Raw genomic sequence first — 21,565 nt, forward strand, 5'->3', positions numbered from 1 at the left:
CTGTTTCGTTCTAAATTGGAGCAGTTTTTCTAAGTCCTCCCTTTTTAACCAGATAGAATTATTTGTAAACCACCATGAATCTGCATGGCGTTTTACAAACAAATAAGAGATTACAATCTAGGTTCCAAAAGAGTGTTTACAATCCAGGTGATTTCCCCTTTTCAGACAATTTGACCATCTCTGTACCTGTTCATCCCTTCCTTCACCACTCTCCTTCCAAACCTAATCTTACACAGACAACCCTTCCTCACTGAATACCCTATGCCCCTTACATTGCTTCCTGGTTCCTCTTCCTACCCTCCAGACCCTGACCGCTCATTATTACTCCTCCTTCCTTAGTCTCCAAGACCAACTCTACACTATTTCTTGCCTTTCTTTCAAAACCATCCATCTGTTCTACTCCCTTCCAATCCACCTTTTCTCCAGTAACAAATCTCTTCCCTTTTGACAAGCCTTATTTAGTAACTCAGCTTTCCACATTTCTTTCTAAGCAATTTGTCATCCTTTCTTCCAGGCAACCCTTCATATCAATTTCATTTCCTTCTCTTTCCGTACAATCCATCCTCTAGTCTTTGTCCACCTTCATTTCTTCTTCAGCCCTTCTTCCCATCCTTTATTACTTGCCCTATAAAACTCTTGCCTGCCAAATTATCTTTCCTTACTCTCCCATCCTTTCTCACAGATGACCTTTCATTTCTATCAAGCTCTCTTTTTTTCATGCTGAAGCACACTGCAAATCAGACTCACTCAGTGCAATTAATCTACTCTTCAAAGAGCCATAAGTTATATTTGCAGGCAGTACAACATACAATAGTGTCTATCTAAATATAGCAGCAGAGAAGCAACTTTTTAAAAAACAGCCATGCATTGCTATCAAAGTCCAACAATGTCACAGTATAGAGGGTATTGCAGCATCATGCTCTTGCAGTATCTTAGTTTCTCAACTGTCTCTGCTATAGTTCATTATCTCCCTTCAAACATTATCAACACTTTAGAACTCTGGAAAACATTATCAAAATTAAATAAAGTTTCTCCTGAATTTCTGAATTCCTGAAGCTGACTGTGGCTTAATGGCAACATTATGTCTGGGGAAAAAAAATAGTAATACATGAATACGATGGAGAAATTCTGAAAACACCAACTGATCCAACTGAGATTCATGAAATAATTAACTACAAAATAATTCCCACTCAGCCAGTATTACTTCATAGAATCATTGAAATGTAGGGCTGAAAGGGACCTTGATACGCCATTAAGTCCAGCCCCCTGTGCCAGGGCAGGACCTAGTAAACCTAAATCTGATAGCTGTTCACCAAACCTGTGCTCAAAAACTGCCAGGCATAGGGATTCTACAAGCTCCCTGGGAAGCATATTCCAGTGTTTAACTCTCCTTACAGGTAGAAAGTTCTTAATATCTAACCTAAATCTCCGCTGCTGCAGATTAAGCCCATTACTACTTGTCCTACTACTTTCTGACAGGGAAGCCACAAGAGCGGTCATGTGACTCTCCTCAACAGTATGTTTCGGGTGCCCGTCAGAGAGGTAAATCACTGTGGGGCAGGAGGCGGGTGGTTCCTATCCAGTGCTGGGCTCAGCTAGTAATGTGGACTGGGGAGGATGGGACTTCCCCTTCCCCTGCACAGCATCCAGGGCCAGGTCAGACCCACCCCTAGATTTCTCCCCCAGCTGCAGGAAGCTCTGCAAACTCCCTCCTTCACACTACCCCGCTTCCTGCGCCTATTGCTCCTCAGCTGCAGAGCGTGGGATCCCTGAACAGGGAGCTGCTCCCCCATCTGCCCAACCCCTGTGCATCCAGATCCCCTCATGCCCAGACACTCCCACTGAGCCTCACTCCCCTACACCCAGAACCCCCCTCCCGATGAGCCCCACTCCCTCTGCACCTGGACAACACCGATGAGCCACCCACAGCTGGATCCCCACCCCACCGAGCCCCACTCCTCCAGCATCTGGACCCCCCATGTCCCCTCACTGAGCCCCAAACTCATTAACCTAGACCTCCCTACAAAGTCCCATTACCACTGCACACAAAATCCCCCAGCAAGCCCCTGTGCATCCAGTTCCCCTCCACACCCAGACTGCCCCATACAGAACCTTCTCAACCCACATGTGGATCCCGCCCCCACAGAACCATCTCAACCCACATCTGGATCCCCCCACTAAGTCTCTCCACACTTGGATTCTGCCTTGCTGAACCTGCCTGCCCATAGCTGGTGCACCTGACATGGAGAGGCAGGGTGCTGGGATGTTTCTGGGGTAGGCGTGGTCCTTGGGTTGGGTCCTCACCACTGAGTCCGTGTCCTTGGGGGTAGGAGGGAGGAGAAGCTGCACAGTGATCTCTCACCTCTGCGCAGTCAGTGGCCTGTGCTCCCCAATACCATGCTGGAGCCTCCACATTTATTTGACAAATTACATTTGCAGAATTTTAAAATATTATGTGCAGAATTTTTATTTTTTTGCAGCAGGATTTTTAATTTTTTGGCACAGAATGCCCTCAGGAGTAATAGTTTCAGGCTTTCCTTAAAAAAAATTAAATCAAGAGTTAGCAGCCTGGGAATTCAAGTTTTGATGTGCACTCACAGTACCATTGTTGAATTTACTAATGATCCCTTGCATGAATATAAGTCAACACTTTTGACAGTCATAGTTTCATCAGTTTACATGTGGTCTGCTGGGCCTTTTCTTTTTCCACTTCAAACGCCATGTTCCTATTCCTATGCTGCTCTATCAATTTATCCAGTGAAAGGACTCATGCATACTGCCTTTCTCTGCTCTGTTGCAAGGTGAGCATCATCAATGCAATTTTTTTCTGGTCAAAGCATAGATGCAGAAAGTGATCTAGAAGCATTGTGCTACTTACTGAGATTTCACAAGCATCAGATTGACAGACAGTCTATTGAATTGTAAACAAAAAACCAAGATTAAGATAAAAGCCGAAGACTGGGTTTGGGTATTTTTAACTGGATTCCATCTTCTCCACACAGTTGCCCCTTGCAAAAGTCCAAGAATTGGTGCACACATGGCATTTGCTGGAAGGCCACTTCTTCAGCTGCTGCATGGGACCAACTTGCACTTCCTTCAGTAGGAGTTGCTTACATGCAGCAGCTGTGGAATCAGGCTCTGGAAATTCATTCCATTTGAGAATACTGCATCCAACATAACATGCTACAAGCAGGAACTTTTGTAGGAGGTCCTGTCTCATATACAGAAGTACTTTTCTTTAGTGAGGTGGGAAGGTTGTTATCTCATTCAGAGTACCAACATCTAATTTAGGATATGAAGTCTTACACAAATTGGAATGTATGAGTCACAAGGTGGTGGCCCCTTAAAGGGAGATGGGCCTCAGTCCACCTCATAGACTTTAAGGTCAGAAGGGACCATTATGATCATCTAGTTTGACCTCCTGCACAATGCAGGCCACAGAATCTCACCCACCCACTCCTGTAACAAATCCCAAATTCCTAGTTTAAAGCTCTCTTAATAAGTTGTGCCAGCCTCCATCCTAGAAGTCTATTTCCCTCCTTACTCAGGTGAAGTCCATCCCTAGAGAACAGTCCTCTGTCCATGAATGCTTCCCAGTGGCCGTACATCCCAAAGCCCTCCTTATAGCACCACTGCCTGAGCCATCTGTTGATCGCCATAATCTTGTCACACCTTTGTTGCCCTTCTCGAGGAACAGGCAGAATCCCACTGAAGATCACCTGAGCCTCAATTTCCTTAAGTGTCTTCCCCAGGCTGGCATAATCTCCCTTGATACATTCCAGTGAGAATCTAGTCGTATCATTCGTTCCCACATGGAGGACAATCAGCGGATTCTTTCCCGCTCCCATTAGGATCCTTTTCAGCCTCAGGTTTTGTGGGTTAGAGGACCCAAACAGATCTGTGGTAAATAAAGAAGAGGCTGGGGAGAGAAGGGGCTGTATGTGGGTGTTGGTAGATGCTTGTAGATGCTGCAGGGAGTAATAAGGCTGCTGCCGGGCACTGAGTCAGCAGGAGAGACACTGCTGAGGAAGGAGGCCTGTGGAGAAGGCAGACAGTGTCAAATGACAGGTAAGAAGTGCTTGGAGAGAAAGAAGGCAGACCTTCTAGAAGGAAGGATTGTACTCAGCATAGGACTAGGGTGAAAAAAGGGAACTTTAAAAAGACAGACCCTCTCTGAGACTGGGGCAGAAAAGACTTTATTTTTGTGTTTATTTTATGTTAATAAACCTGACACCCCGAAAAGGGGGATTGAATGGATGTAAGCCTTTGCAGAGTTATTGAGGAGCCTGAGTAAAGGGGAAACAGAGGCAGAGTGCTGCAGAGCCACACTTGGCCAACAGGTGGTACTACAGGGTAGGTGCACTCCCTGTTACATACTGAGCTGGTGTCTTCCCCCACGGCAGGAATATTTCTCCATCTGCCAATAGCCACCTGTAGCTCCTTTGCTCTCCCAGCCTCTTCCTTATCTACTGCAGGTCTGACTGGGTCTCCTGACCCACCAGTTACATGACCTACACCCTGAGGAAATGAGTAAAGCTTGTCACCGGTAGGATTGGGGCCTTAAGGGACCAGCCACCCTCTGACAGTATGATATGCTCAAAATTAAAATAAAGCTTACAAAATTAGTAAAGCTCCAAGTTATGAAAAGCCCCTTCCTATGGTTAACCAGTTCTTCTTTAAAGAGCAATTCTGATTTAAAAAAACAATGGGAAAGAATGGCGATAAGTAGGGTCAACAGTACACAGCACACTTTCAAATTATAGATGCACCATTTGTGCAGATACAGCTGAAGTGCTTACTGTCCCAAACTATGACACTAAAAATGGTGCCTAATCACTGCATTTATCTTCTATCCTCCATGTTAAGTCCTCTCTACCTAGAGCACTAGGTTAGCAGAGAAGATCAAATTCTGTTGCAGAAGAATAAGCATTCTAGTCTCTCTCTTACATCATCAACATAAATGTCATCTGAATTCTTATGATTAATGATGATATATAAAGCAGAACTAACATCACTTGAGGAATCAGGTGGAGTCTGCAATTTTGACTGGCAGTAAACTGTTGTAACTTGTAAACTGAACCGACCAGATAGGAAAGTCACTGAGGCACAATAAATATGGACATACCAACATAATTTTGTAGAAACTCATTTCTGATCATAAACAGTGAGGTTTTGGTTTCAACATAAACTTTCAGTGCTCATCATCATCATCAAGGAAAATTCCAAAACAGCATAGCCTCATTGCATCGAGCACCACCTGGATTACTCTCAACTCGGTCTGACTGGATATTCAATCTATATCCATCATTTGTGATCTTATCATGCCACCAAAGCTTTTGGAACCCACATGACAGCCAACTATGTAGTGGCATTCATGAAAAATGCTAAACTGACAGTCTTTGCAAATGAAATCCTGTATTTATCCACAGAGAGGTAGGGGCAGTGCAAGCATTTACATATGCCCTGATCCAGTGGCCAATTTTAGGGACAAACTCTTAGTTTGTCGGGGGTTCAGTCCTTGGCTTCTCTGTTGAGCTGCTAAATTGATGTCTCGCTGTGGTAACATATTTTATAACAAGGCCAGCAAGCAGCTTGCTAGGAAATGATCAGACCACCCACCAATTTTGCATGCCACAAGACAGCTGTTAGATGATAATTTTCAGACACTACCAGTGTATGCTAGAATTAAACTGGTGACCTCAAGGTGAAAGCCTTTATCTACTTCCTATTATCAATCCCATAAACCACTGAGACCCTCAATTTTATTTTAACATAGTGACAATCTAAGATCCCTCTAAGCTGCGCGGCTGCCCAGCAGGCTATCAAGTGCCACGCACTTCAGGTGTCCCTCCCGCCACTGCAGTGCTGCTCCTGCCCCTTTGCCTTGGAGCCCCTGACCAGCTGCTCCCAGGAGCCTCCTACTTGCTGTACAGAGCGGGGAGAGGGAGGGACTGATGTCAGGGTGTCCCCCTCCTCTATACCCCCTCTCCCCAGAGCATGAGGGACATGACAGGGCAACCCAGAGGACAACCCAGAGATCCAGGTACACCCAGAAGGAAGGGTAGGATGTAGTCCAGGGATATTTGACTACAGTCCAGCTGGGCTGCTGCCTGAGTCCAGTTCAATGTGTTGCAGCTGGATCCTCGCTGGGATCTGACCTAGTGGCAGAACACTCCGGCACTGTTAGGGCCCTGGGCTGGGATGCAGTGGAATCTGGTGAATCCCCCTACCCCTGCCACCCCACCCCTGGAGGCCTGTGAGAGTCTACCATCTGCCTGAGGCCCCCCAGACTGTTTGCTGGGTGCTTAGCCCTTGCCAGCACATCAGACTCTTTGTTTGGTGCCCTGCTTTGCTTGAGGGCCGGTGTCGCTGGATTATTCACTGGTCTGCCCTGCCTGAGGTCTTGGCACTCCTGGACCACTCACTGTTCTACCTTGCCAGAGGGATCAAGCCCCAAGGCTGCTAACTTCCCCCTTGCCTAAGACTTATTCCAGGGGCGTGAGAGCAAAGAAGTGTGGCCTCTCTCCCTTCTCTTCTGCAGACTAAACAATCCCAGTTCCCTCAGCCTCTCCTCATAAGTCATGTGCTCCAGCCCCCTAATCATTTTTGTTGCCCTCCACTGGACTCTTTCCGATTTTTCCACATTCTTCTTGTAGTGTGGGGCCCAAAACTGGACACAGCACCTCTTTGGCTGGGGGAGGTTTAGGTTGGATATTAGGAAAAACTTTTTCACTAGGAGGGTGGTGAAGCACTGGAATGGGTTCCCTAGGGAGGTGGTGGACTCTCCTTCTTTAGAGGTTTTTAAGGTCAGGCTTGACAAAGCCCTGGCTGGGATGATTTAGTTGGGAATTGGTCCTGCTTTGAGCAGGAGGTTGGACTAGAGGACCTCCTGAGGTCCCTTCCAACCCTGAGATTCTACGATTCTATGAGGGGAATGAGCATGTCTCTCGATCTGCTGGAAATGCCCCTACTTATACAGCCCAAAATACCGTTATCCTTTTTGGCCACAAGGGCACACTGTTGACTCATATCCAGCTTCTTGTCCACTGTAACCCCTAGGTCCCTTTCTGCAGAACTGCTGCCTAGCCATTCGGTCCCTACTCTGTAACAGTGCATGGGATTCTTCCATCCTAAGTGCAGGACTCTGCATTTGTCCTTGTTGAACCTCATCAGATTTCTTTTGGCCCAATCCTCCAATCTGTCTAAGTCCCTCTGTATCCTATTCCTACCTCCAGCATATCTACCACTCCTCCCAGTTTAGTGTCATCTGCAAACTTGCTGAAGGCGCAGTCCATGCCATCCTCCAGATCATTAATGAAGATATTGAACAAAACCGGCCCCAGGGCCAACCCTTGGGGCACTCCGCTTAAAAATGGCTGCAACTAGACATGGAGTCATTGATCACTATCCACTGAGCCCGACGATTTAGCCAGCTTTCTATCCCCCTTATAGTCCATTCATCCAGCCCATATTTCTTTAACTTGCTGGCAAGAATACTGTGGGAGACCCTATCAAAAACTTTGCTAAAGTCAAGGAATAACATGTCCACTGCTTTCCCCTCATCCATAGAGCCAGTTATCTTGTCCTATAAGGCAATTAGGTTAGTCAGGCATGACTTGCCCTTGGTGAATCCATGCTGACTGTTCCTGATTACTTTCCTCTCCTCTAAGTGCTTCAGAATTGATTCCTTGAGGACCTGCTCCATGATTTTTCCAGGGACTGGGGTGAGGCTGACTGGCCTGTAGTTCCCTGGATCCTCCTTCTTCCCTTTTTAAAGATGGACACTATATTAGCCTTTTTCCAGTCATCCTGGACCTCCCCCAATCGCCATGAGTTTTCAAAGATAATAGCCAATGGCTCTGCAGTAACATCCGCCAGCTCCTTTAGCACCCTGGGATGCAGCGCATCCGGCCCCATGGACTTGTGCTCATCCAACTTTTCTAAATACTCCTGGATCACTTCTTTCTTCACAGAGGGCTGGTCATCTCCTCCCCATGCTGTGCTGCACAGTGCAGCAGTCTGGGAGTTCATCTTGTTTCATGGTCCATCTAGCCCAGTATCCTGTCTTCCAACCCTGGTTTTAACAGATCCTTGCACATAGAAGCCTTTAGTAGCCACTTGTCTAAACAGAGGTAAAGAAAAATACCCTGATTCCTCAGATCAGTCACTACCACAAACATTTTGTAAAATCTCTGGGTGCCATGGAAAGACCAAACTGGAGCACACTGTATTGGAACTGGCAACCAGCCACCACAAATCGAAGATACTTCAGACAATTTTGACAAACAGAAATATAAAAATACATGTCCTTTAGATCTAGAGTCACAAACCAATCCATGATCAACATCAAAGGGATTATAGTGGCCAGGATAAACATGCAGAACCAAAATTTCTAAATATATATGTTTAAATCCCTTAAATACAGTATTGGCCTAACCTCCCACCCCCACCCCAATCCTTTTTCTGCACCAAAGAATAGCAGGGATTAAAACCTCTGACAGCTCAGGTACAGTAACTCCTCACTTGACGTAGTTATATTCCTGAAAAATGTGATTTTAAGCAAAACGATGTTAAGCGAATCCAGTTTCCCCATAAGAATTAATGTAAATGAGGGGGTTAGGTTCCAGGGAAATTTTTGTCACCAGATAAAAGAGGAGAGAGAGAGAGAGAGAGAGAGACCCAAGCCAGTTGGGTACAGCAGAATAGCAGAAGGCAGATATACTGGCCACTGGATTAACAGTTTTCTGTTCCCTGACTGACCAGAGCAGGGGCTGCTCCAGGCTAATGAGAACACTTGATCCTAATTAACCTGCAAAGAGTCAGATGAGGCCATTAAGCTAATGTGACCACTTGACTCTAATTAAGGCCCCGTTGATACCACAAAAAGGGATCACTCCAGTCAGGCAGAGGAGAGCCAGGGGAGAGGAAATGCAGCTGAATGGCTGGTTAATGAAGACACCCTCAAACCATCGTTAAGGGAGCCCTAAGGTAAGGGTGAAGAAGGGAGAAGCAGGATAGCTGTGGGGAAGTGGCCCAGGGAAATGTAGCATCTCTGGCAGTGAAAGTTGGCAGCCAACAGCTGCTACCATTAGGGTCCCTGGGCCGAAACCCAGAGTAGAGGGCGGGTCCAAGTTCCCCCCAACCCACCACTACAAGAACATCTTCTGGGAGGGGAAGTCAGGCCCCTGTCAGGACAGGAGGCTAAACTGTTCTGAAATAAGCCTCCAGGGACAACAGAGAGTGTGGGAGTACTCTCACCAACCTCCTTGCTGGCTTGTGATGAAAAGGGCTCAGTAGACTGTAAACCTGGCCCTAGAGAGAGATGGACTACATGGAGGGACACAGTGAGCCACTGAGGCAAGTAATAACCGCCTAGAAGCACAGGACCCACACACAGTATAAGTTTTGAACAAACAAATTAATACTGGTGCACAGTGATGATGATTGTGAAGCTTGGTTGAGGTGGAGGAGTCAGAGGGTGGGATATTTCCAGGGAATGTCTTACTGCTAAATGATGAACTTGCAATTTGCTGAGCCCTCAAGGGTTAACTCTCACACTCTACTGTACAAGGCAGCAGGAAAGGAGGGAGGGCAGACAGAGACAGAGACACACACCCTGTGTGTGTGTGAGAGAGAGAGAGAGAGATGCGCATTTCCCCTTTAAGTATGAAAAGTGGGGTCAGAAGTACACTGCCTTGTTAATTAGATCATCAAGCTGAGATCGCAGCTGCTGCTGCCTGGAAGCTTCCTCTGTCAGCTCCCTCTGTCATGTGTCCCCCTTGCTCTATGGAAGATGGGGTAAGCGGGGTGCCAGAGCAAGGGGGAGGGGGACACCCTGACATTAACCCCCCCTCTTCCTTCCCCACACACAGCAGTCAGGAGTCATGGGGAGCAGCTCCAAGGCACAGGGCAGGAGCAGCACATGGCAGTGGGGGGAGGGACAGCTACAATTGCTAGCCTGCTGGGCAGCTGCAGCACAGGGAACTTAGGGGAGCAGGGAGCCGATAAGAAGAGCTGATGGGGGGCTGTAGGTCCACCCTGGTTCTAACCACCCACCAGCTAGCTCCACCAGGCTGCTCTTCCTGCAAGCAATGGACCTAGCAGGTGGCTGCCAAATGACGTTAGAAGGGAGCACTGCGCAACTTTAAACAAGCATGTTCCCTAACTGATCAGCAACCTAACAACGAACAAACATTAACCAGGATGACTTTAAGTGAGGAGTTATTGTATTCAGGAACCTCCTTGACTGCTCCTATCAGAAGCAATTTTTCTACTGGTGCGAAAAGAGTTGCCTCAGGAGAGGGGTCCCTGAAGAGGAAGAGGTAGGGGAGATGGGGGGAGACAATCTTCGGAACTGTATATCACAGCCCTTTTCTACAATCTCTGGAACCCATTGGTCCAATGTAATTTGCCTCTATTGACTCATGAAGTGGGACAGTCGGTCTCCAAAGAGGAGGACAGATTGGTCTTGACTGGCTGGTTCTCAAATCCTGATCATCCCATCAAAATTTACGCCTGTTATTCCATGGCAGTGATGCTGATGAGAAAGTGACTTGTTTAGATTTGGACTTTGATTTGAAAGGTTTTTTCTTACAGTTGCCCTGGGAGGCTGCAGGTACTGTTGACATCCTGGTTTGTCAAGAGATAAGATAAAGAATGTGGGGTAAGACTGCCTCCGGTATCGGAAACTAGAAGTGGAAGACCTCCTCCTAGCAGAGGGAATCAAACCCAGAGAGCGAGCCAACGCTTGTGTCCTTCGGTTTTCCCAGCAATTCGTCTTTCTTTTCACTGAAAAGGCCTCCCTCTTCAAAAGGAAGATCCTCCGGCTTAATTCTAGTGTCCATAGCTAGGGAGGAGGAACTGAGTCATGAGTGCCTCCTGATGGTCATAGCAAACGCCAGTGCTCTGGCAGCAGAGTCAAAGAAGCTGTGAGTGCATGTTCGGCTACATCCTGGCCCTCTGTTAAGACACTATTCCCCAACCTTCTTCTGTCATTAGGCAAGTCCTGTAAAAATACCATCTTTTCCCATAAATGGAATTTATGGTAACAGGCCACGACTACTTGATAATTTGCCACTGAATAAGGGACAGGGTGGGTGTGAAAGTAGGAGAGCCCCTCAGAGGGTATCTGATACAACTTGTCAGCTTACTTAGAAATAGGTTGGCAAGAAGCAGGCATAGTCTACATGGATTTAACTGGCTGTAGCAACCCATCCAAAATGGGTAGGGATAGTCTACTTCTCAAAGTAGTCCGAACGATATCAAACACTGGGTGATAAGTTTCTTATACAGGCACTGCAGATAGATTTAAAGTGGACACCATATGATCCACCAAATCATGGAATTGCATAGCGTCCTCAGGAGGAAAGCATGCTCAAGCCATGCCCACATGTTCATCCGATGGTAAATCAGGTTCTTAGTCCATCTGCAAATGCTTCTGATAAAAGAGAGGAGCCACCTCCTCCTCAGGCAGTATTTTAGGCATCACTGTTGGTAACATCGAATGATCTGGAGGAGTCAGAACCAAGGCCCCCTGGACTGCCAGAGATCCTTAATTTATTTGGAGGGTTATTTGTAAGGCCCCAGGATTGCCAGTCTCCACAGAAACAGGTTTGAGAATATGCCTGCACGAGGCAGGTAATAGGGTTGTACAAAGCGAGCCACAGGAGGCTTTCCCACACCCCATTGCCAGCGAGGAGTCAGGGCGAGAAGCCCTGGCAGCTTTGCCCATCCCTCTCTGCCCCTGGTTGAGAGGCAGGGGAGAATGGACCATGCTCTCAGCTGGGAGTCGGGCAGTCTTGTCAATTTCACGGCTCGAGAAGGCTGCCTGGCTGAGGGGGAGCGGGCTGGGAAGGAAATGAGGGCAGCTGGACCTTGCTTCCTGGGGGCAAGACCCTGGTTTCCTTCCCACAGCTCTGAGTGAGGAATGGGGAAGGGGAAAGCCCTGGGTAGCTTCCCCAACCTCCGGCAGGGAACAGGGTAGGAGGGGGGAAGCCCGCCGGGATCCCAGGACTCTGTGAGGCAGCCAGGCTCCCAGCAGGCAGCTGCCTGCAGAGCTGAGAGACCTGGATCTCAGCCCCCTACACTGTCCTTCTTAGGTTGGTGGAAGCGCTCCCTGGTGAGGATGCGTACCACCGACTTAAGGACGGTAGTGTGGACATGAACCACTGTAGTAATTAGGCTGACTAATATCAGTCAATTTATATTTCTAGTGTAGACATACCCACAGGACTAGATTCTTGGGTGCAGTGAAGCCATTCTCTATCACCACCAATAGAATCTAGCCACAGAGCTAGCTTACGTGACCCCAGGAGGGTCATTCAGTGTTAGGAAATCCTCTGCAGTGTAGCTCCTATGTCACCCCTCCCCTTCTGCTGCTAAGCACAGACAAAAGAGGGTGGCTTGGTGGAAGCAAAAGGGGTGCAGTTGAGGCTTTTCTATGTCTTGCTGATCCCTGGCCGTCATTCTGCTCCTTGTGAGTTATTAACAGCTGTAGCAACTTAGAGCATTCCAAAGGTTGCTCCGAATTTACATTAAAAGATTGGCTCCAAAATGAAAAATAAACTTTACACTAACTTTGTGCACATGTACACTCATACATCTCTGCCCTGCATGCTCCTTAGCTGCAACTGAAGATGTGACCCTTATTGCAAATTTTTGCCTTTAAAGTGAGAAAAATACACTAAACCCAGAAAAACAGAGACTCTTTCCCCCGAAATCCTCACACTGTTATTTTTAGCACATGGACAGAATACATGGATGGAAGTTACACTAGTCTGACAAATATACCAGTATAGTTTCTCATGTTCACAATTCATGAACTAAAAAAATTTACACGATCAATTATAATTATGTCTTTAGATTAGTTTTTAAAAATCCACAAATCACATGTACATTATTAGAGCTATTATAATCTACCTAGTATAATATATATTTGCATGAAGCTTTAGTTTTAGAATATTGGTAAAAAGCTTCATGTAAATGATACTTAATTTTCTTCTTAACATTATTGGCTCTGCAACAAACTGATTAAAGAAACACTCAAAGTTAAGACTGACATACCATCATAAACTAAAGCTAACATACCATCAAGAACCAAAGTTATGTATCCAAAAAATACAGCAGATGTCGCAGATTACTTTGTGACATGTACTACAATTAACTGAATGGAGGACAATTGTCAAACTCATGCTTGAATTTCTTTGTTTTTTGTCAGCACTAAAATAACAACATTACTGCTTATGCTGTTTAACAACCAGCCCAACAATGGGCATTTCCTGATTAGCTCGCAGCAGTCAATGACATTAACGCCAGCCAGGCAAACTTCAGGAAATGCCTAGGGAAGTGGTTCGTAAATTAAGCATTTTGATACTTTTATTTAATTTGCTGGTTCTATTTTATCACAAGTATGCAATGTGTATGCTTCTGTACTGTGTGCAAAGTACCAGGTAGTTCTATATAATTAATGGCTGATATTTTAGCCAGTCAGACTACACAGATTGTCAGCATTATATTTAGTAACTTAAAAGACTGCACAAAAGCTATGTAAATCGCGTTTTATATTGTCAGAACCTGGACACACATGAGAAAATTTTCAAATATGGGTGTCTAAAGTTAGACTCCTAAATAGCATTTGGAAAGATGTTGAGAATCTATAGTTCTGCTGACGTCAACAGAAACTGTTGAGTGCTCAGCACCTCTGAAAATTAGGCTTCTTATTTTAGTAACTAAGTATGAATTTGCTCTCTGTAGAGAATGCTCTTGCCATCCTAACCTGTTTTATCCCCTTCAGGTAACCTAAAGAGAAGGTTCATTGTACCCTTCACTCTGAATTTCTATATTATTATTAATCAAGGTGAAGGTTAAGTTTTTGGCACAGGTATTTTTAATAAAACTCATGGACAGGATGCGGGCAAAGAACAATAAATCATGAAAATATACACAGTATTGCAGTATTCACTACATCAGTACTGAAGTCCGAGCCCTGCTGCCCAGGGCTGAAGCCAAAGCCCAAGGCCCCTCAGGACTCAAGCCCAACCTCTGCCGCCCAGAGCCACGTGGGGCTGAATTATTAGGATTTTCAATAGAATCACAGAATATTAGGGTTGGAAGGGACTTCAGGAGGTCATCTAGTCCAACCCCCTGCTCAAAGCAGGGCCAACACCAACTAAATCATCCCAGCCAGGGCTTTGTCAAGCCAGGCCTTAAAAACCTCTAAGGATGGAGCTTCCACAACCTTCCTAGGTAACCCACTCCAGTGCTTCACCACCCTCCTAGTGAAACAGTGTTTCCTAATATCCAACAAAGACCTCCCCTACTGCAACTTGAGACCATTGCTCCTTGTTCTGTCATCTGCCACCACTGAGAACAGCCGAGCTCCATCCTCTTTGGAACCCTGCTTCAGGTAGTTGAAGGCTGCTATCAAATCCCTCCTCACTCTTCTGCAGACTAAATAAGCCCAGTTCCCTCACCCTCTCCTCGTAAATCATGTGCCCCAGCCCCCTAATCCTTTTTGTTGCCTTCTGCTAGACTCTCTCCAATTTGTCCACATCTTTTCTGTAGTGGGGGGCCCAAAACTGGACGTAATACTCCAGACGTGGCCTCACCAGTGCCAAATAGAGAGGAATAATGACTTCCTCCGATCTGCTGGCAATGTTTCTAGTTCTGCAGCCCAATATGCTGTTAGCCTTCTTGGCAAAAAGGGCACACGGTTGACTCATATCCAGTTTCTCATCTACTGTATTCCTCAGGTCCTTTTCTGCAGAACTGCTGCTTAGCCAGTCAGTCCCCAGCCTGTAGCAGTGCATACAGTTGTGGAGGTCTCATAAAAACACAGAATCCATTACCTCCGTGACAGATTTGTAGCCTTAATCATGGTTATTACGATGGTGCCTAAAGACCAATCAAAAATGGGGCTCACTGTGCTAGGCATTATGCAAACACAGAATAGCAGACAGCCCCTGCCCCAAAGAGCTAACCATCTAAATAGACAAGATATTCACAGGAGTGGAAGGGTTATAACACATAAGCAGAGTGAACAATATCTGAGTTCATTCTGAATGCCTGTATCATGGCAGCAGTATGAATAAAACTTACATTCACAACAGACTCCTTGAATTTGATGTGCAGTCTGTAATTAGAAAGTGCAATGATGGCATCCTCTGCTCGTCCCACATACTCTGTGCTCTCACCATGAAGTTCAAGGAAAGGGACCTTCAGAAGAGAAGGAGAAAGGAGCCCTTTAGAAAACATGAGCTACAAATGTATACCTGCTTACAAATGTCCACTCAAGCTGTTCACGCACACCCCCTAAGGGGAGACTGAAACACTGCATGGTATGTCTAAGGTTGTTACAACTGGCAGTGAAGCGAGTTACGATTTTGTGCAGATGTCCATTGTAGCTTTACTTTAACGTACACAACTGTCTCATAATGATCTCCTTTGGGGCTCAAAACGTCCATGTTTGATCTCAGCCCAAAGGTGAAATATTTTTGGAAGTTTGAGCAAAATCCCTTGAGATGTCTGAGTTATGAAAGAACTAAAACTATGTATCATTTTTAGATGCAATTCTTCTCTGCAAAGAAACAATATAAAAATAGTACTCAATGAAACTGCTCCCTGTATATATTCACAGTCCTATCTGCTTATGTAGGGTCACAAAAGTTTTGTTTTTGTTAACCAGGCAGAACCAATATAGCTAAAAGGAATAGTTCATTCCTTCTTGTACACCAGCAAATGCACTGTTTACTGAGCTCCAATCAATTACATTGGCACAAACTCATCAGACAATGGGACTAGGCAGCATGCAATTTGACCTGAAGAACCTTTATTATTAGTGATGATAACCAAGAAGGAAAACTCAGCTTGATTCTCAGATCTGAAATTGAACTTGCAGGACTGGCAGCTAGAAAAAGAACAGCTGTTCTATAGTAACTACAGTTCTCGAGATGTTCATTGTCCACACATGGATTGCACTTCTAACAGTGAATGCCAGTGAAAAGGAGGTAGGATCAGAGGCTAAAATAGGGAAAGAACAAGTTAAAAATTGCTTAGGCCTGGTCTACACTACGCATTTATACCGAATTTAGCAGAGTTAAACTGATTTAACTCTGCACCCGTCCACACAACAAAGCCCTTTATATCGATATAAAGGGCTCTTAAAATCGATTTCTGTACTCTTCCCCGACGAGGGGAGGAGCACTGAAATCGGTATTGCCATGTCGGATTAGGGTTAGTGTGGCCGCAATTTGACGGTATTGGTCTCTGGGCGGTATTCCACAGTGCACCATTGTGACCACTCTGGAAAGACATCTGAGCTTCGATGCACTGGCCAGGTAGATAGGAAAAGCCCCGCAAACTTTTGAATTTCATTTCCTGTTTGGAAAGCATGGAGAGCTCATCAGCACAGATAACAATGCAGTATCCTGAGAATCGAAAAAGAGCTCCAGTATGGACCGCACGGAGGTACTGGATCTGATCGCTGTATGGGGAGAGGATTCCGTGCTAACAGAACTCTGTTCCAAAAGACGAAATAAAAAAAAATTTGAAAAAATTTCCACGGCCATGATGCAGAGAGGCCACTCCAGGGACTCAGTACAGTGCCGTGTGAAAGTTAAGGAGCTCAGACAAGCCTACCAGAAAACCAAAGAAGCAAACGGAAGGTCCGGGGCAGGGTCGAAAACATGCCGCTTCTACGCTGAGCTGCATGCAATTCTCAAGGGGTCCGCCACCACTATCCCACCCCTGTCCATGGATTCCGAGATGGGGGTGGTAATCTCAGCCATTGCTGAAGATTCCGCGGACGGGGAAGATGAGGAGGAGGAAGAGGAGGATGAGCTTGCAGAGAGCACACAGCACTCCGTTCTCCCCAACAGCCAGGAGCTTTTCCTCACCCTGACAGAATTACCCTCCCAGCCCTCCCAAGCCACTAGCCCAGACAATGAAGCCATGGAAGGGACCTCTGATGAGTGTACCTTTGTAAATATAAAACATGGTTTAAAAGCAAGCGTTTTTTAATGATTGATTTGCCCTGAGGACTTGGGATGCATTCGCGGCCGGTAAAGTTACTGGAAAAGTCTGTTAACATGTCTGGGGATGGAGCGGAAATCCACCAGGGACATCTCCATGAAGCTCTCTTGGAGGTACTCCAAAAGCCTTTGCAGAAGGTTTCTGGGCAGGGCAGCCTTATTCCGTCCACCATGGTAGGACACTTGACCACGCCATGCATGTAGCAAGTAATCTGGTATCATTGTATGACAAAGCCTAACTGCGTATGGTCCCAGTGATTGCTGGCTTTCAAGCAACATCCGTTCTTTATCTTGCTGTGTTATCCTCAGGAGAGTGATATCGTTCATGGTAACCTTGTTGAAATTCAGGAATTTAATTAAGGGGACAGAGATGGCCATTCCTGCTGGGCTGTTTGCCTGCTGCTTAAAAGAAATCCTGCCTTGCAGGTAACCAAGCAGGGGGAAGGGGAGTGTGTGATTGGCGCTGAGCTTTTTCGCGTTTGGGTAGCAGGGATCTTCCCTGCTACCAGCCACATGGGGTGGGGGGTGGGGGAGGGAGGTGTTTAGCAGTAATCTTCCATGATACCAGCAACATGGTGGGAGGAGGGGTAAAGCGATCATCCTAGATAATTGGATGGGGGGGGTGGTTTCTGCTGCTGAATGTTAACAGGAAAGAAGCAGCACTGAACGGTCTTTGCTTGGTATTTGGTAATGGAGGGCGCTGGATATATGAAGGCTGCAGAAGACAATGGCTTACCATGGCCACATGCAAGCTGAATTCTGCTACCCGGACCTGCGTCTGTGAGATCTCTAACACCAGAGCCGCAGGCACTCAATATTAAGATGCAAAATGCGACCTTGTAGTGAAATCACATGTGCTATGTAAGGTGAATAGTGTTGTTCACCGTGAAAGAGTATAAGCATTGTTCCGTAAAATGTATCTTTTTTAAATACTTCTCTCCCTTTTTCCCTCCCTCATGCAGCTGCAAATTTTTTAAGCCTCCCTACTCCATCCTGAAGGCTATCTCAGATAAGGCAGCGGAAAAAAAGACGCGAGACAAAATGTTCTCGGAAATCATGGAAGTGACCCACAATGAAAGAGCTCATCTGAATGAGTGAAAGGACATGATATCAAATTACAAGAAAGATGCCAGTAAACGTGAGGACACGAGAGATGCTCGAGATGAGAGGTGGTGGCAGGAAGATCAGAGATGGTGGCAGGAAGATCAGCGGTGGCGGGATGCAACTCCAGGGCTGCTGCGTAATAAAACTGACATGCTCCGGCATCTGGTGGAGCTTCAGGAACAGCAGCAGGATCACAGAGTGCTGCTGCAACCCCTGTATAACCACCCTCACCACGTTCCACATCCTCCTCACCCAGATGCGTAAGAACATGTGGGGGGACGCTCCGTGCACCCGCTCACTCCACCCCCGTGGACAGTCCAACCAAAAGGCTGTCATTACTTTGAAATTTTTTTAGTGGCCTTTTCATTCCCTCCTATCCTACTCCCAAACCACACCAGGGCTACCTTGTCAGTTCTCTCCCTCTTTTTATAATGACTTAATAAAGAATACATGATTTTTAAACGATAGTGACTTTATTTCCTTAAGCAAGCTGTAATTGAAGGGGGAGGGTGGGTTGCTTACAGGGAATGAGTCAATCAAGGGGGGGGGTTCATCAAGGGAAAACAAACACAACAGTCACACCATACCCTAGCCCGTGATGAAACTCGTTTTCAAAGCTTCTCTGATGCGCACCACTTTGTAGTGTGCTCTTCAAATCGCTCTGGTGTCTAGCTGCGCATAACCAGCGGCCAGGTGATTTGCCTTAGCCTCTCACCCCGCCATAAAGGTCTCCCCCTTACTCTCACAGAGATTGTGGAGCACACAGCAAGCAGCAATAACAAAGGGGACATTGGTTTGGCTGAGGTCTGAGTGAGTCAGTAATGTGCGCCAGCGTGCCTTTAAACGGCCAAATGCACATTCTACCACCATTCTGCACTTGCTCAGCCTGTAGTTGAACAACTCCGGACTACTGTCAGGACTGCCTGTGTATGGCTTCATGAGCCATGGCAACAAGGGATAGGCTGGGTCCCCCAGGATAACTACAGGCATTTCAACATCCCCAACTGCTATTTTCTGGTCTGGGAAGTAATTCCCTTGCTGCAGCCGTTTAAACAGAGTAGTGTTCCTGAAGACGCGAGCGTCATGAACCCTTCCTGGCCATCCCACCTGGATGTTGGTGAAACATCCCTTGTGATCCACCAGTGCTTGCAGCACCATTGAAAAGTACCCCTTTCCGTTTACGTACTGGGTTCCCTGATGCTCCGGCGCCAAGATAGGGATATGGGTTCCATCTATCGCCCCATCACAGTCAGGGAATCCCATTGCAGCAAAGCCATCGACTATGACCTGCACGTTTCCCAGAGTCACAACCTTTCGTAGCAGCAGCTTAATGATTGCTTTGGTTACTTGCATCACAGCAGTCCCCACAGTAGATTTTCCCATTCCAAATTGATTCCCGACTAACTAGTAGCTGTCCGTCATTCCAAGCTTCTAGAGGGCTATTGCCAGTCACTTCTCAACTGTGAGGGCTGCTCTCATGTTGGTATTCTGGCGTTTCAGGGCAGGGGAAAGCAAGTCAGAAAGCTCCATGAAAGTGCCCTTACACATGCGAAAGTTTCGCAGCCACTGCGAATCGTCCCAAACCTGCAAAACTATGCGGTCCCACCAGTCTGTGCTTGTTTCCCAGGCCCAAAATCGGCATTCAATGGCTAGAACCTGCCCCATCAGCAGCAGGATCTCCAAAGCGCAGGGGCCCGCGGTTTGAGAGAATTCTGTGTCCATGTCCTCATCACTCTCGTCGCCGCACTGCCGTAGCTGCCTCCTCTTTGCCTGGGTTAGCAGGTCCTGGTTCAGCATAGACTGCATAATAATGCGCAAGGTGTTTACAACATCCATGATTGCTGTCTTGAGCTCAGCAGGGTCCAGGCTTGCTGTGCTATGGCATTTGCACAGTTCACATAGGAAAAAAGGTGCAAAACAGTTGTCTGCTGCTTTCATGGAGGGAGGGGTGAGGCTGTACCCAGAACCACCAGCGACAATGTTTTTTGCTCCATCAGGCACTGGGATCTCAACCCAGAATTCCAAGGGCGGGGGAGACTATGGGAACTATGGGATAGCTACCCACAGTGAAATGCTCCAGAAATCAACACCAGCCTCGGTACATGGACACACACCACCAAATTAATGTGCTTAGTGTGGCTGCGTGCACTCGACTTTATACAATCTGTTTTAAAAAACCAGTTTCTGTAAAATCGGTATAATCCCGTTGTGTAGACATACCCTTAGACAAGATAGATATCTTCAAGTTACCAGGGCCTGATGAAATACTTCCTAGAATACTCAAGGAGCTGACTGAGCAGGTATCTGAGCCATTAGTGACAATCTTTTGAAATGTCATGGAAGACAGGAGACGTTCGGAAAAGCGCAAATATAGTGCCATGATCTATAAAAAGGGAAATAAGGACAACCCAGGGAATTACAGACCTGTCAGCTTAGCTTCTTTACCCGGAAAAATAATGGAGCAAATAATTAAGAAATCAATTTGCAAACACCTAGCAGATAATAACTTGATAAACAACAGTTAGCATGGATTTGTGAAGAACAAATTGTGTCAAACCAAACTGATAGCTTTCTTTGATAGGGTAAAAAGCCTTGCGGATGGGTGGAAGTGTTAGACGTGTTATATCTTGACTTTAGTAAAGCTTTTGATACTCTCTCGCATGGTCTTCTCATAAACAAACTAGGGATATGAAACCTAGATGGAGCTACTATAAGGTGGGTGCATAACTGGTTGGAAAATCATTCCCAGAGAGTAATCATCAGTGGTGCACAGTCATGCTGGAAGGACATAATAAGTGGGGTCAATCCCGATATTTGCGGCTTTTTTTTTTTAAATATGGGTGCCTATTATTCCCCAACCCCTGTCCCAATTTTTCACACTTGATATCTCGTCACCCTAAATATGAGTCAACAGTGTAACACTGTTGCAAAAAAAGCGAGCCTCAGTCTGGTATGCATTAGCAGGAATGTTGTAAGCAAGACATGAGAAGTAATTCTTCCGCTCCACTTCGTGCTGATTAGGCCTCAACTGGAGTATTGTGTCCAGTTCTGGGTGCCACCTTTCAGGAAAGATCTGGACAAATTGGAGAAAGTCCACAAAAGAGCAACAAAAATTATCAAAGGTCTAGAAAAACATGACCTATGAGGGAAGATTGAAAAAACTGGGTTTGTTTAGTCTGGAGAAGAGAAGACGGAGAGGGGACATGATAACAGTTTTCAAGTACATAAAAGGTTGTTACAAGGAGGACGGAGAAAAATTGTTTTTCTTAACCTCTGAGGATAGAACAAGAAGCAATGGGCTTAAATTGCAGCAAGAGCAGTTTAGGTTGGACATTAGGAAAAACTTCCTGTCAGGGTGGTTAAGCACTGAAATAAATTGCCTAGGCAGATTGTAAAATCTCCATCGTTAGACAAATACCTCTCAGGGATGGTCT

At 46.1% G+C, this 21,565-nt stretch overlaps 1 protein-coding gene and 1 long non-coding RNA gene across 9 annotated transcripts in view; one reads left to right on the plus strand and one right to left on the minus strand.

Moving 5' to 3' along the window:
* The window catches only part of MTMR3 (myotubularin related protein 3), a 203,931-nt gene that overhangs the window by 68,592 nt on the left and 113,774 nt on the right, over window positions 1-21,565 (minus strand). For 5 of the 8 annotated variants that reach the window (XM_050923678.1, XM_050923682.1, XM_050923680.1 and 2 more), the window contains 2 exons: window positions 15,097-15,213; window positions 2,879-2,911 (listed from right to left, as the gene is read on the minus strand). In XM_050923678.1, coding sequence (XP_050779635.1) covers window positions 2,879-2,911; window positions 15,097-15,213 — 150 coding nt within the window. Of the gene's footprint in view, window positions 1-2,878; window positions 2,912-15,096; window positions 15,214-21,565 lie in introns of those variants that run through there. The other 3 variants (XM_050923684.1, XM_050923679.1, XM_050923685.1) reach the window with 2 other exon arrangements.
* Window positions 1-21,565, plus strand: part of LOC127034726 (uncharacterized) — a 78,914-nt gene that overhangs the window by 28,495 nt on the left and 28,854 nt on the right. The window lies entirely within an intron of this gene.

The sequence above is a fragment of the Gopherus flavomarginatus genome, chromosome 15 (assembly GCF_025201925.1).
Source record: "Gopherus flavomarginatus isolate rGopFla2 chromosome 15, rGopFla2.mat.asm, whole genome shotgun sequence".
NCBI classification, from domain to species: domain Eukaryota; kingdom Metazoa; phylum Chordata; order Testudines; family Testudinidae; genus Gopherus; species Gopherus flavomarginatus.